This window comes from Anabrus simplex, chromosome 14 (assembly GCF_040414725.1).
Source record: "Anabrus simplex isolate iqAnaSimp1 chromosome 14, ASM4041472v1, whole genome shotgun sequence".
Taxonomy (NCBI): domain Eukaryota; kingdom Metazoa; phylum Arthropoda; class Insecta; order Orthoptera; family Tettigoniidae; genus Anabrus; species Anabrus simplex.
In genome coordinates this window covers 94,233,065-94,249,035 of record NC_090278.1, presented here as the reverse complement: position 1 = coordinate 94,249,035, position 15,971 = coordinate 94,233,065, and the positions used below count along the sequence as shown (strand labels likewise).

At 39.5% G+C, this 15,971-nt stretch overlaps 1 protein-coding gene across 10 annotated transcripts in view; it reads left to right on the top strand.

Moving 5' to 3' along the window:
• Positions 1-15,971, top strand: part of Taf6 (TBP-associated factor 6) — a 129,499-nt gene that overhangs the window by 70,198 nt on the left and 43,330 nt on the right. For 8 of the 10 annotated variants that reach the window (XR_010861556.2, XR_010861557.2, XM_067158168.2 and 5 more), the window contains one exon: positions 8,909-9,094. The exons of the other annotated variants lie outside the window; for them this stretch is intronic. Coding sequence is in view for 6 of the 8 variants with exons in the window: in XM_067158168.2 (XP_067014269.1) it covers positions 8,909-9,094 (186 nt within the window). In the remaining 2 variants the exon portion in view is untranslated. The remainder of the gene's footprint in view (positions 1-8,908; positions 9,095-15,971) is intronic. 10 annotated transcript variants of the gene reach the window in all.

The window sequence follows — 15,971 nt, the reverse complement described above, 5'->3', positions numbered from 1 at the left end:
TTGGAGTAGCTAGCTATCCGTACTCCCAACTAGCTGAAAGCAGTTAAGAAGTCAACTGCCGGAGAGAGGCCATAGTATTGTGTGGGCTGAGGGCACTCTTATCTCCTAAAGAGGGAAGGACACCCCCCCGGTATGTTCTTGTGGTACCAACTTCACCATGGCCCACATCCTCACAGACTGTGCCGATCTCTCTGGCCTAGATGGAGCCTTGGCCTGCAGGAAACACTCAAATTCATATTAGCCGATGACATGACTACTACTGATCTCGTCATCTGCTTTATGTGTAACAGTGTATTAATCAAGGGTATGTGAATTTCAAGTGTTCTGTTACTCACGATCCCTTTTTGATTTGTTGGTGACCTTTTCAACTCGATACTATATTTTTTGTGTTATTTTGTAATTCATTTTGCAATTCCTTCCTTGAATAAATTATTTTGTTTAATTTTAAATTTCTTTTCTATTTAATTTGTTCAGAGAGGTTGATTTCCTTGTACAGTAAACTCTCGTTAATCCGAACTAATTGGGACCGGAGTCTGTTCGGATTACGACATTTTTGGATTAACTGGAAAATATTTTCTAATAATAATGTTATTGTTTTTACGTCCCGCTAACTACTTTTACGGTTTCCGGAGACGCCTAGGTGCCGGAATTTTCTCCCGCAGGAATTCTTTTATGTGCCAGTAATTCTACTTACACGAGGCTTACATATTTGAGCACCTTCAAATACCACCAGACTGAGCCAGGATCGAACATGCCAAGTTGGGGTCGGAAGGCCAGCGCCTCAACCGTCTGAGGAAAATAGTTTCTACAATACATTACAGTACATACTGTAATTTGAAATGTCCGTTCTTTAGCAGTTACATTAATAAAACACTGTATAAAATTACAGTAGGGTAGTTAAGAACCCGTAAAGGAGAAAGCAACTAAAACTAGGTTAAAACTTGTCTCCTAAAACTGCTAAAGTACGGTAACGGGGGTTACACTTTTGCATTGTGCACGGGATGCGAAGAGTTGCTTGTGATGTTTATTTAATAGTTCTGCCGCTCTCCCAGTGGTAGCGCTGCAGAACATGAACACGTGACTTACTGATGTGATGTTTATGAGACGCTGGTTTAACACTGCACTGTGGCAAAAGAAACTAACAGACTTTGTAAAGATAAAGAACCAGTGATTGATGGCTTATGATGTGTAACTATGTTTACATTAAGTTTTCTAGTAAAATATGACTAATAAAATGTAAGTAAATCTTCATTCTATAATATGTTCTTTCATTTCAATAATGAGAATTTTTTTTTAAAAAATTGAATATTTCAGTTCGGATTAACAGGACTCTAGTGTACTTCTTAAAACAAAAATCACTACCACCACCAATACCGATACAGCGTATTCTCCCCTGGCTCTAATCACATATGAAACTGGTGATATCAGCTTGTCATATAAAATTGGAGGTGTCGTGGTTATGATTATGATGTATGCTGCGCTACAGTGAGAGCAATAATATGTCCGACCACCCTCGTTTGAGGCCTGTCAGGACTCCACTGCTCATGAGTTTTCTGAAATAAAGAATTCAAAAGAAAAGGTAATGGCAAGAGAGACTAATGTTTCAAGGCAAACAATGTGCAGGACGCTAAGAAATTACCTTGATTTGAAAGCACTTTTTTCTCAGCACTATGCACTACCAAAGAACATAACTGGCCAAATTCTGAACTCTGCGTAAGTGGCACCAGTCATTGGAAAGTTCTCATTAATGATAAAAAGTTTATTTTAACTGTTAAAATGGTTGTTCTATAACCCATATGCAATGGTGAACTCATGGGGGAGGCTCTGAAAATCCAGAGCGCCCATCATCCTGCATCACTGATGGTTTGGTAAGGAACTTCTTTTGATGGTGTTTTACACATTCACTTTTGTGTCAAAACATTTGCTAAAGTGAATCAAAACCTTATGCTATGTTCTGTTATGGAAGTCGGGTTAAGTGGCTCACACTGTTGAGGCGCTGGCCTTTTGACCCCCCAACTCAGCAGGTTCGATCCTGGCTCAGACCCGTGGTATTTGAAGGTGCTCAAATATGCCGGCTCGTGTGGATAGTTTTAGTCGCACATAAAAAAAATACTCCTGTTGGACTAAATTTCTGCACCTCGGCATCCCCAAAAATTGTAAAAGTAGTTAGTGGGACATAAAAACAAATATCGTGAAAAAAATTCTATTGTGAAGCCGTTAAATCAAAAAAACACTGGGTGGAATTAGAGGAGTTTGGTTCAGTACGCAAAACCAAGATCATTGACTTCATTTTCATTGTTGATGGACATCTGGCAGTCCAGATTTCAATCCTTTGAATTGCAAATTATGCGAATGCCTGAGGAAATCGTCTGTAAGAAGAGACATCTGGATATTGAAGAACTTTGAAGATTACGGGAGACAGTATTTTTTCCACGAGCATCGTGCATGATGCAGTGAACGTGTAGCCAGCAGGACTAAAGTTCTCTATTTGAGAAAAGGATGCATATTTTAAAAATTATTTCTGAAATTCATAATACAGTGAAACCACATTAGTGCGTTCCTCATTAATACGTTTTCTCGCTTAACGCATCATAAATTCGAAGTCCTGATTCTCATCGTATTAAACCTATATAAAAATACCTCACTTATCGCGTGACGAATTCTCGCTATTACCGCTTAGTACAGTCACATTTTTCCTAGCCCTGAAAATGTTATTTGTCATCCCTTGTGAAAGAAACGTGATTTAGTGAGTAAGATCCATCGCCACAGTTGCATGATTATGGGAAAAGGCCTTGAATTCCTGAATTTCACAGGATATATTGCATCCTCAGGAAGCATTAGCTTCAGGAATGTTCAGTTTTGCTTGCTGGTTAGCAGTGAGATTGCTGAATAACACAGTGAGCCTATTCGTGCTTGTATTTTGGATTCCGTTCAGAAGTTAGAAATGTATTTGGTGTTGAGTGGTACAGTGAAGTGTAGCGAATATTTGTCACGTGATACAGTAGCCTACATAATCATGTCAAATTAACTAGCGTGATGCAAATTTGTCTTGTGATAGCCTGGTTGTGGATACAGAAAAAGTTGTGAAATTCCTTACTAATGAAGACAAAATTGAAATCTGTCGGAAAGTGGACTAGTGTCCCCACTAACAGCACGCAGAGGTCGCGAATGTTGAACTCGCACCTTCGAGCTTTGACTCAATCACTCAAATTGGTCAAAGTTGTGTTTGATTAAAAAATGGTGGCCAAAGTCATTCCTGCCGTTCCCACATGGTCGAATGTAACCTCCAATTCATTGTCAAAGAGTGTTACCAGAGAAAATGTTTAATAACCCGCTGCTCTGAAATAAAAGGCTTCTACTAACATTTGTTTTAGAAAGTGTGTTCTCTGCAATAATACTTTGATGATTTTATGGCCCCCGTGCACAGGTTTTCATATTTGTTCTCTCGTGTTTTTCACAACTTTTAAGTCTTTCCTCTCATCTTTAGATATGGCCGATATAGTTTACACTGTACCTACCGTGGATACACAACATAAAATGCCATATCGGAAAAAAATCATATTTAGTGTTTCCATATCCCTGTTGGATAGTTTTTATTCGTATATTCAGTAGTATATTTTCTTGCTTAACACATTCTTTCTTGTTGTCCCCTGCAGAAATGTCCTAATGAGGTTTTACTGTATAAATACATATTCAGATTTATTCATCAAGGTCAATTTAAGCAAAGGTGATCGTTTCATATCTCTTGCCTTTCATCTCTACAGATGGTAACAGACTTCCTGATGGACCAAGTGAGTTGGCCGTGTGCTTATGGACCCGCAGCTGCTAACTTGCATTCGGGAGATAAAGGGTTTGAACTCCACTGTCGGGAGCCCTGAAGATGATTTTCTGTGGTTTCCCATTTTCAAACCAGGTACCTTAATTAAGGCCACGGCCACTTCCAACTCCTAGCCCTTTCCTATCTCATCATCGCCATAAGACCTGTCTGCATCAGTACAATGCAAAGAACATTGAGAATGAAAAAAAAACCTCCCAGATGCCTATTCAGTGTGGCTGAAATGGAGGCGAATCACTGGAGTACTGTCCGACTTGTTGGCTGAATGGTCAGCATACTGGCCTTTGGTTCGGAGGGTCCCGGGTTCGATTCCCGGCCGGGTTGGGGATTTTAACCTTCATTGGTTAATTCCAGTGGTCCGGGGGCTGGGTGTTTGTGGTGTCCCCAACATCCCTGCAACTCACACACCACACATAACACTATCCTCCACCACAATAACACGCAGTTACCTACACATGGCAGATGCCGCCCACCCTCATCGGAGGGTCTGCCTTACAAGGGCTGCACTCGGCTAGAAATAGCCACACGAAATTATTATAACTGGAGTACTGCGTGATCGCTGGATACTTGATCATCTGAAGGCCAAGATCTACAGGAATGTCCAGTTCACAGAAATGAATTCTGGCCAGCCTCCATGAAACATGTAAACACCCTGCACATTATGGAGGTGCTGTGATGGGTAGTTGGCCTCACGTTCACATGCCTGGACCATATTAGAAACAATGATGTACGAGGAATCACAGAAGTGGAGCTCATCAAGGACAAAATGCAAGAAGCCCGCCTGTGTTAGTATGTTCGTTTGTGGCCAAAATGGCCTTTTACCTTCAATTGAAAGGAGATCATTCCCATGGAAAATTTAAGAAACAGTGGCTAGACTGGCTGAGAGAGGATGTAATATCAGTCAACATGTCCCCTAACAATCCCTTCATATGGCAGAAATCTAGAACAACTGGTGGAAAGGCATATTCTTTAGTGTGGGAAAAACGCTAAGAAGAAACCTATTCTTTCATACCTAAAAATAGTATTTTTCTTTTGCAATCTCTACTCTGCTCTATATAATTATAGCCAGATTAGGTATATTATTTTAATAACATGCTATGAATAAAATATACTGTATTAATTTTCAGTAGTATCCTCCCGTTCAATACAATATAATATCATTGTACTTAAAATCTATATATGTTTTGACCCTATACTTTGGCCCATCTTCAGTAAAAACAACAGATTAAAATAACATGTTCATAGCATTTGGTAACTAAATTAAAATATTCAGCTTATGTTGAGATATGACACCTGTAATATCACAAAATAAGTACAACTAAAATGTCCTTGTCTTGAATTATAAAAACTGTTTATCAGTCAAACAGATGAATAAAATGAATCTCCAAAACCACAAAGGTACAAAAGTACAAAAGGACTTGCACATCAGTGCAGTGTTGTTGCAGTGTTTTTAAATCGTGGTTTGGAGATTCATTTTACCATATATTCATCTGTTTGACTGATGAACACTTTTCAGCATTCAAGACAAGGACATTTTACTTGCACTTATTTTGTCATATTAAGGTGCCATTTCTCAACATAATTATAATATTTTCATTCAGTCACCAAATGTTATGATCATTTTAATCTGTTGTTTTTACTGAAGATGGCCCAAAGTATAGGGCCAAAACATGTGTAGATTTTAAGTGCAACGATATTAAATTGTATTGAACAGGAGGATACTATTGAAAATTAATACATTTTATATAAGAGTTATAATAATATGAAGTTTATATCTTGTGATGCTGTGAATGGGTTAACATGTTTAAAAAAAATAGTAATTGAAGTACATTTCTTTGGAAATAAGCTACTCAATTGTCACATTCATTGTCTGCTTTCTGGTTTCTCTCTTCCTTATATCGCTTCTTGCATTGTTCTGGTTTTACCTTAAATATGGTTTGGTGATGTTTTTCCTTCCTGCTTGCTGTCAAGCATACTAACAATATTCTATATGAAAGGTTTCTGTATTAACGAGTGTAAGACCAGAGACTGAACGGAGAAATTGGTTTATTTAGCATATACACTTTCCATTGTTGACGCAGTTAAAGGCTTTTCAGTCCGTCAAATACACAAGTTCAGTATAAATATTACACAAAAAATACACATTGTTAAACAAAAAATGACATGTTTTGCTCTTAAAAGAACATCATCAGATTCTTCCAAGTCACATTCAATATTCAACTTATCTGAACCCTAGAACTGGCAATGTTAAATCTTGTGGTGGCAGCTTTTACTTGTCTAAATAAAATACAAAATATCCGCAAGATACAAAATAAATCTACAAAGTTTGATATATGTACGTAAAGCTAATAAATTGAGGAGTGTCGTGGTGAGACGAAATTACACAAATGTTTTGGCTAGGAAAAGGTACAGTCTTTTCAAAAAGTGTAATTCCTAAATTTGAAATAATAATGAAACTTTTGATCATGTTTACACAAAAGTGGAAGATGTCACAAACAAACTGAGATATACGGATTGTCTATAATGTATCTGTAATGCACTCTGAGAGGAATGAGCATGCAAAATCATTTGGAGGCATGAGCTTAGACCACGTTGTTATGATAGCTTACTTTATGGGAGGTTCGTCATCACTTTCACTTTCCGATATTTGATACAAAAAGATAGCCAATAATCATTCCAGAACTGAATCTGTCGGTTCATTCTCAATAACCTCAAAGTCAGATCCGTCACTTTCGTCTTCCAACAGTCCGGCTCCATGGCTAAATGGTTAGTGTGCTCGCCTTTGGTCACAGGGGTCCCGGGTTCGATTCCTGGCAGGGTCGGGGATTTTAACCTTCATGGGTTAATTCTGATGGCTCGGGGACCTAGTGTGTGTGTGCCGTCTTCATAATTAAAAATCATCATAGGTACGCAGGTCGCCTATACGGCGTCAGCTTGAAAGACCCGCACCAGGTCTCTCCGGAAGCCACACGCCATTATTATTATTAAGATAAGTTCCAGGTTTAAAATTCCTAGGTATTTGGACAGAAATAAACATAAATATTTCCAAATTTTAAGTGTGACCTGATAGAACTGATGACGTTCGTTTAAGAATGGAACATTTCATTCTTTGTTTAATAGTGTTTTTTTATTTTTTTTTATTTTTACAAGTATATTATAGTTTGGTAGTTATATTTAACTTGTGTGTTCGATAGACTGAAAAAGCTGTTAAGTTACATTTAGTAACATATCTCAGAAGTGACCCACATGTTATATCCTTGGAGCTGTAGCCTACGGCACATACCATATGACACACGCAGACTGCTTCAGACTCAAAGTATGATTGAGGTGCCCATTGGGGGACCAGCAACCCCACACAGCCCCCTTTGAAGTGCTATAAATACCAACCTGTATAACATGAAGTTGACAGCTATTGATCCTCACTCCTGGAGTGCACTTGGTGAAAATCGTTCGCTTTTGCGGCACACAGTCCATTTCAACATGAACAATGTGGATACTAAGAGGCTAAATGGCTAACTCAAAAGCTGCATCAAATTCAACCAAAGTCTCCACCAGAGATTCAGGGCAACTCAATGTGGGTGCTGGTTTCATGCTAAAATGATCCTCTTCAGTTATCGGAAGCATTTCCATAAACTAAATAGAGTACGAAGAAGACTGCTGGAGGAGGATTTATACTCAGACGTGAATTACAGCCAGCAAAAATGTGTATGTATGTGCGTCGCGTCGGCTATGAAGTGAGGTGAATCACCGTAGCAGGTTTTAACAACCGGATGCTCTTCCTAGAGGAGTTAATGAGATAAAATTAATGACATGATATATGATGGTAGGAAGGGAGAGGGTGAAACCCGGTGCCGGCACATAGCCTACTCCTGTCGAATAGCACCAAGGGGAATGCTCAAGGCTTAACGTCTACATCCGATGGACGAATCAAAATCAGCAGCTGCATATGCCCTCGCTCCATATTGTGAGCACTGTGGAGAGGTTTGGCTGGCAATCTAGTGGTTAGAAATTGTATACCACCATCTCTCCAACTCTGCCAACCAACATTTTTTCGACCAACGGGACTTAAACTGACTAACCACAGTGTCGGACCATATGGACTTGACACCTTAACAATCATGGCCACCAAGCTCACAGCCAGCAACAATAAACATACAAAATAAGGAAAGAAAAATGAAAAAAAAATGAAATTACAAATGGATTTCTAAATTATTTATAAACTGTAGAGCCTTTGTAATAGCATCCATAAATCCAGAAAATTTCCAGGATAGGAAGAGGACAGAAGCGGAAGGTCATGGAAATGTGAAGGTGTTGAGAAGCTCAGCCAATGTCTGTAGACTGGTTTTTGTTTCAAACATTTGCTGATCCAGGAGAAAATGAGCTACAGTGGTTTGGACGTGTGTTGCGAGTTGGGCTACATGCTGCTAACAGTCAGAAAGGATGACGTAGCGATACACTGAACAAGTAAATCTACATTGCTCCATAGCGCAAGTCACATAGCCAGGACAGACGTGATCATTAGGTTCATAATTACTCAAACGCACCAATAGATGTCAGTTCAGGGGCACTTTTGAGAAAGCAACAACGTGTAAAATCGTGACAGGTTGGTGCGGGAAGTGGGAGCAGTAGAAAGAGGAGATGAGAACTTTCTGCTCTCTCCTCATCTGTCCCTGTTCTTGTACCCCTGTGATTGCGCTGTGTTCTCTTACCTCTTTTGCCTCCCTGTGTTTATCCAGCTTTCTTCCCACATCAGAACTGAAGACCGGCATGATTGCTTCTCCACGAGTGTTAATGTCCGCCCTCCCGACGGAGCTGGTAAGTAGAAAGAAGCTCGTTGGGTGGCGAGAAGAACTCCAATTGGAGACAAGAGAGCACATGTGCGGAATTGTTCACATTGTCCTCGTCTCTTCTTCCCGTGCTGACCTGTCTCTGTGTTTATCCTGTTATGTGTTTCTGTTCATTTCTCTATCTTTCTCTCGTGACCTAATGGAACATTTAACGTTCCCGTCCAAAGGATGGGATTTCGGTCCAAGTCTCAGGTGTGGTAACATTTTTTGAACTCTTTCACTTTAGAATCAAGAATAATACACCCAGCGACTCAAGACCGATTGTTGGGCGGTGGAAAGGGGCCGACGGCTTCGTGTGAAGGAGCCCCATTAGTCGGGTGCTGGTCCCCCAGTGGAGGAAACGCCAGTGAAATCCAGCAGGCGGCGTCCGTTCTCCAGGTTGGGGGAGCTGCAAAAGGCGTCTATTCTCCAGGTTAGGAGTTGAAACCTGATGGTTCAGTATAAAATGTTTTTGGGTGTAATAATAGCCTGTATGAAGTGTCAGCACGCCAGGAGCCACCTCCAGGGAGCTGCAAGAAGTGGATCCATTGCCCGACGCGAGGTGATGAAGAAGAAGAACAAGAGTACTAAAAGGCACCAACAGGTGACACTTGTAGACACTTTTGAGAAGACCATGAACATTTCTGTTCTGAATGGTTTGTCAATGTCTGTAGATATACTGGCATTCAGTAACTTTATTTCAGGTCAGAATTCCAGCATTCAAGCTTCTCTTAAGACTGATAATAGTTGGAGAGACATTAAGGATATAGCATAATTAACCCTTTGGAGTCCAGTAATATTTCCGCTCACATCCCCTGCAATGCCTTCAAAATGTGATGCTACAAGTGGATATGTTGTGAATGGATAAAATCACAGATAAAGAAATGCTGAAAAGGGTTGAAGAAAAGCCATGCTTTTAAAGTAAACTACCTCATAGAAGAGACAGTTGGATTGGACATATCTTGAGGCGCGAAAGTCTTCTGCAGTGTGAAAGGAAGAAATAGCAGAGGTGCATAGTGACCTTCATATATCTACCAAATAATGCAGAACAAAGGTTGTCATTATTACTATAAAGTAGTTTCCTCCGTGGATCAGCAGTAGAGGCAGCGGGTTCAAACCCGCCAGATGTAGTTGGATTTTTGAAGGGCAGGAAAAATGTCCATACAACAAGTTGGCAAGTAAAATATCTTTGGTGACACGTTTGTTGTTCGAGCAACAAAACTGATTAAAATTCACCCACAGATGACCAAGAGAGATTTGGTTTACTCCGTCATCCAGTAGGCCTAGAGTAAAACAGAACGTCAAAATTTACAAGCAAGCAGCCAGATGGCATGCAGGAAAAAAAAAAGCTGAGGCCATACAATTATTATTTTTATTATAAAAAGAGACTAAGAAAAAAAATTATTACAAACATCAACAACGGTCCAAAATTTCCAGTGGAAAGATGAACGAAATTCAAATATCTGGAAGAAATAATTCAAGAAATTGGTTTAGACAAATCTGCAGTAGAAGAAAGGGTACACAAGATGGAAAGAGCATATGGTATCACAAAGAATTTTTATAACAAAAAGTGTCTATCTAAAATACTTAAAATAAGGTATTACACTACAGTGGTGAAACTGGAATGCCTATAGCAAGTGAATGCCTGATTCTAAACTGTAGATTAGATAAACTTGAGGTACTAGAAAGGAGAATCATGAGAAAAATCTTAGGCCCTGTGAAAACAACAGAAGTATGGAAATTAAGATCTAATGATGAAATATACAGGAACATGGAAAACATAACAGAAACCATAAGAAAAAGGAGATTGCAATTTTTGGACATATTTACAGAATGGATGATTCCAGATTAACAAAAAGGATTTTCACGTACCTTTGGTACAAAAATTCAACAGCTAGCTGGATTCAAGAAGTAAAGAAAGATTTAGAAAGAAATAACGTGAGAGAAAAAGAAACTATGGACAGAGAAATTTTTAGAAAGAGGGTAGTAAGTATGGAAGGATTCCAAGGAAGATTGAACAAGAAGCCTGGTGCAAAGTGGTCCGAGGACAAAAAGAAACAGCACAGTGAAAGGATGAAAGAATATTGGAAGGAACAGAAGAGAAAACAACAAAGTATGAAGAAGTGAATTGAAATTGGCATGTGGTCCTTAGCAGGCCTCATCGAAAAGGAGAAGAAAAAGAGACTAAGGAAGCATATGGGAGTAGGGACATGAAGTTGTTACTATTTGCAGACAATATTGTGGTCTGGGAGACAAACAGCAAAGAAGTACAAGAACAGCTTGTTGCACTGAACAAGGAAATTGAAAAGTATGGTATGATGCAGAGAAAAACTAGACCATAGTGACATCAAGAAGAGGAAGGCGAGGGAAAGGCATTGTGAAAATTGGTGATTAAAGGCTGGAAATTGTTGACAGTTTCAAATACATAGGGAATGGATTAATGCAGAATACAAGGAGATTAGCATTCTACCAGAGTGTAAGAAACCTTGTGTGGAATAAGGAGATAATGTACAAAATGTATTATGTGCCCATTTTGAGAGCTGGACAATGACAAGTAGGGATGAGAGGAGAATGCAAGCCAGCGAAATGAAATAACTATGAATTGTGGTAGGAAAGACAGAGTGAGAAACAAAAATGTGAGAATGGAGTTTGGAATGGAAAACCTAAATGGTAGGAGTAAAGAGGACGGAGGAAAGAAGAATACCAAAACAGATGATGGAGATGAAGTTGGAGGGAAAGGGAGAGATTAGAACAAGATGGATTGATTCAGTAAAGAGGATTGCAAGAAGAAAAAACCTGGACTGGGACAGAATGATGGAGGGAGGAAGGTGGAGAAGTGCCCAGCAGGAGCTTGATAAGGGAAAAGAGGGATGATGATGATTACTACTACTTCTACTTAAAACTGAAGATATTAGCCACAGAAACAGTTTGTGGAACGCCACTAGAAACCAATCTTTGGACTGAACACAGCAGGAGGAGAACATCGCCTGCAGGTCCAATTTGAGATCACGAGAACTTGGGTAAAATTATGCAGATATTTCTTTGTATTTTGTACTATTAACACTTTGAAAGAAAATCTGTACAAAATTGTATACTGTCATTCAGTGAGTTACACCTGTAAGCATTTGTTAGGATAGAGTCCTGCTTCCCTTGGACAGATTTCACAGAAAAATTATGTTTACCACCCTTCACTTTTCTATCTGAAAGTAACAGCACAGTCCAATCTAGTTCACTGTTGATATTAAAAATCATCATCACTACTACCACATAAATGCTTGTAAATATCATCAGCATGCATGCTGCCATGTTCCTGAAGAATGTGAACATTATTCCAGAGACGATGTATTTCGCGAGCTAGGACTTGTAAAATGAATCAAACAGCAAACGAGCTAGAATATAATACACAGAGTGGCTGTCACGCTGCCTTCTTTGAAGAAAGTTGAACTGGCGACCGCCATATCTTAAATGTACCCCAGTAGGCGGAACTCACTGTAAGCAGTGGTCGATGGATCAGTATCTCCCAGTAAACAATTCCTGTTGGCTGGTCTGAATTGCTCTGCATTGATATTATTTCTGTTTCCTCCCCTATTAAGTATGCATGAGAAGAGCCCTGGGCAGCAAACATCTCCTGCCTCATAGAGAAACGCGACAAGAGTTCTGAACAGAGACTACTTTGCTGCTTGGCAAACCACTTGTCCCTCTCCATGTTATTTTCCCACTGCTTAATCAGCTATTTGTATTTTAGTGGGAAACTTTGACGAGAATTTATGCTTCACACTGGCAAAAATTCAGATGATCTTTCAATATACGTAACCTTCCTATAATAGAAAAGAAATTAACTTATTTGAAATAAGATGTAATGTTTTGCTTGAACAAAAGCATGCGAAGCAGAATTCAGGCGTAGTCACGCTTCAATAAATAAAGTCAAACTCCAAATAATTTCTGTCGAGGATGAGCTTGACACATCTGCGAAATTACTCGGATAGCTCCAGACAGCTCTTGTCGTTAGCTGGTACATTTATATCGTGGCGACCGTAGTGTTGCTTTCCTCCACCAGGAATGCTAATCGAGCTGCTATAGCCACTCTTATGTATTATGTTCTAGCTCGTTGGTACAGAAGGTAAAGTATGTCTGCCATTTTCCTGCAAATTTACAGGAGTTAGGTTGGACCAGATCTGGCATATGACCTGAACTGTCTTTCAATGTCATACTGAGTCTGACTGAGGATCCCAAAGTGTTAATCAGCTCCTCAGAAATTGTGATTTTCTTCATTGTACAATGATTTAAGATAGGTATTCATCTCTCTACCCACACCCCATTTGCTGGAGTAGAGAACTGATGATGAATGGTAACGATTCATCCCTTTTTAATAATTTGGGGATATTAGGTTGTGTGGGAGCCTCCGTGGCTCAGACGGCAGCGCGTCGGCCTCTCACCACTGGATACCGTGGTTCAAATGCCGGTCACTCCATGTGAGATTTGTGCTGGACAAAGCAGAGGCGGGACAGGTTTTTCTCCGGGTACTCCGGTTTTCCCTGTCATCTTTCATTCCAGCAACACTCTCCATTATCATTTCATAGCATTTATCAGTCATTCGTAAATCACTTTGGGAGTGGCAACCCCATCGTACTAATAGCCTATATATGCTTCATTCATCCCATCCCTGACCCGGTCAAAGACTGGAAAACAGGTTGTAGGTTTTCATTCATTAGGTTGTGTAATGTTAATAATCCCAGCATCATCTTCAGAGCAGTAACAAAGCATAGTGGCAACTGTCACTCCATAATAACCAGACTCAAGGTAGAGAGACCCTGTTAGAAATTTAGTTCAATCCACGGCCTCCAGAGTCAAGGAGAAAGATTTCTCTGAGTGGCAACGACGTAAGTGCCTGCCATGTTCTTTAACCCTCATTGCTACGTTCCTACATGTTTGTCCAACATAAACCAACACACAGGAGCAAGGAATCATATATATTCCAGCATTTAAACCAATAGGATCTTCTAACTGATCACTAGCAATTGCCTATGATAATATTAGGCTTCAAAATAGTCTTTATATTGTACCTTCTGAGAATATTGCCAATCCTATCCGTGACAGATTGTACATATGGCAAGAAGGCCAAACTCAAAGGATGAGAATCACATGACAATCTGTTGTCTGTTGGCTCAGGCTGTAGCACTTTGTCAATCTGTTTCCTTGAGTATCCATTGCTCAGGAATGTTCTGTCTCGAGTCTCATTACTACGGAGTGACAGTTGGCATTACATGCTTTGTTATTGCTCTGAAGATGATTCTGGTCACAGCAGATTATTAATATTACGCTACCTAATATTCCCAAATTATTATAATGTCATTTAGTGGTTATGAAAGGCTATGTATTAAGATTCATCCATTTGTTGATCAGTAGTGAATTATCAGTCTCCAAAACTTAGGATCGTAGCTGTTCAAACCCAGTAGAAGTGGATGGATTTTTGAAGGATAAAGGAAAATCCATCTGACACTCTATGTTGTTTGATGTTGGCATGTTGGTATTCACCGGACAAAATGAATTAAAACTCAGCCGTTGGTCACCCAGAAGCTCTGCCATCATATCCAGTAAAATGGAATGTTGAAATTGGCATGCACGAAGCCAAAATGGCGTCAGATCAAATTAAAATGTAAATCCACAGCCTGTTTCCAGTCATTCAACTGGGTTAGGAATGGAATGGAATGAATGAAGTCCTCATCTAGAGGTGAGGATAGGAATTGTGCCTGTCGCACTCCTCTGGAGCAATGATTAATGACTGACAGATGAAATGAAATGATACAAGCAAGTGTTGCTGAAATGAAACGACAGAGAAAACCAGACTACCCGGAAAAAAACTTGCTCTGCCTCCGCTTTGTCCAGCACAAATCCCACATGAAGCGACTGAGATTTGAACCACGGAACCCAGCGATAAGAGGCCGAGAGGCTTCCGCCTGAGCCACGGAGGCTCTGTCGTCAGATCAAAATGCCTGCATATTATTATTATTATTATTATCATCATCATCATCATCATCATCAAAGGTAATGAAACTTAAGTAGAGCAAGCACCAAATTACAGCTGAGGTTGTGGTTACGACTGTTGATTATAGAAATTAAGGATGATATTAAAGAACTACAAATAACAATAGATGATCTAAAAAAAAAAAAGTAAGATACTTCAAGACATACACACTAGGCTGCAGAGCGAGATCAGTTAAAGGTCTAGTGGAAGGGTGTTTTCAGCTGAAGAAAGGAAGGCAGCAGCTCTTAGAATAAATAAATATTGGGCTGATAGAAAATAAAAACAGTCTTTATAATTGACTAGGGTGATCCAATGTAGGCCATAAAATGTAAAATAAAGTATTACTACTTATTTTCAAAAAATTAGTTACAGAGAACATCTTTGTCTTATGTTTGGGTGATGCTTTCAATCCTTCTGCTTCTTTCCTCATGCAGAATGTATTGCAATGTTCTCTAGGCTTATTCACATTGGCTTATCATTACGTATTATTCGCATTTTACACACTTCTTTGTACCATTCATGTCTGAATTTTAGTTATCAGAAATGTATGTTGCTTAAGGTGACATCTTTCATTTTAAGATTCAGATTTATTTTCCCATCAGGATGAACTCCACCATCAGTAAGGAGAGAAGTAATTGAACATTAGGAAGAAACTGATGCCAGTTTTATGTATTCTTTCAAGAAGGTGGAGTGTTGTGGGGAAGCAAATTAAAACTAATGCAGTCATGCCTTATTTTGTGTTAGCCTGAATTATGTTGAAGAAAGTTGGCTCACATTCACCGTGGTCAGAAATAACGTGAACCCTGTATTAGAGGGTTGGTCCTATGATAAATAATTTGAAAAAATAATTCGATATCTCACGCTGTTGTCGTTTTCTCAGCTGATGAAGTTAGCCAATCAGATCACGTCGTGGGCGAATTCAAATGGGCTTTACGAGGGTTTCTGTCAGTGTCACCACAGCTGTGACAGGCCCATGTTCTTGTCCCTCCCCTGTCGAAATACAGCATTTTTCTTCGATGAGTGCTCTGAAGCCATGTGCAGATTTAGCAGCAGTGCGTTTGAACTCGTCCGCGGAGCGATCTGATTGACTGAGTTCAACAGCTGGTAAGATGACAACAGCGCAAAATATCAATTTTTTAAAATTTTTTTTTCAATATATTTATCAGTATGACAAAACTCTGTAACGCTGATGTACCTGCTTCACCTTGTTTCTGACCACGCACACAAGGTCAGGTCACTAAATTCCTGGACTGATCTCACAAATATTTCATTGTGTGCCGTAGAC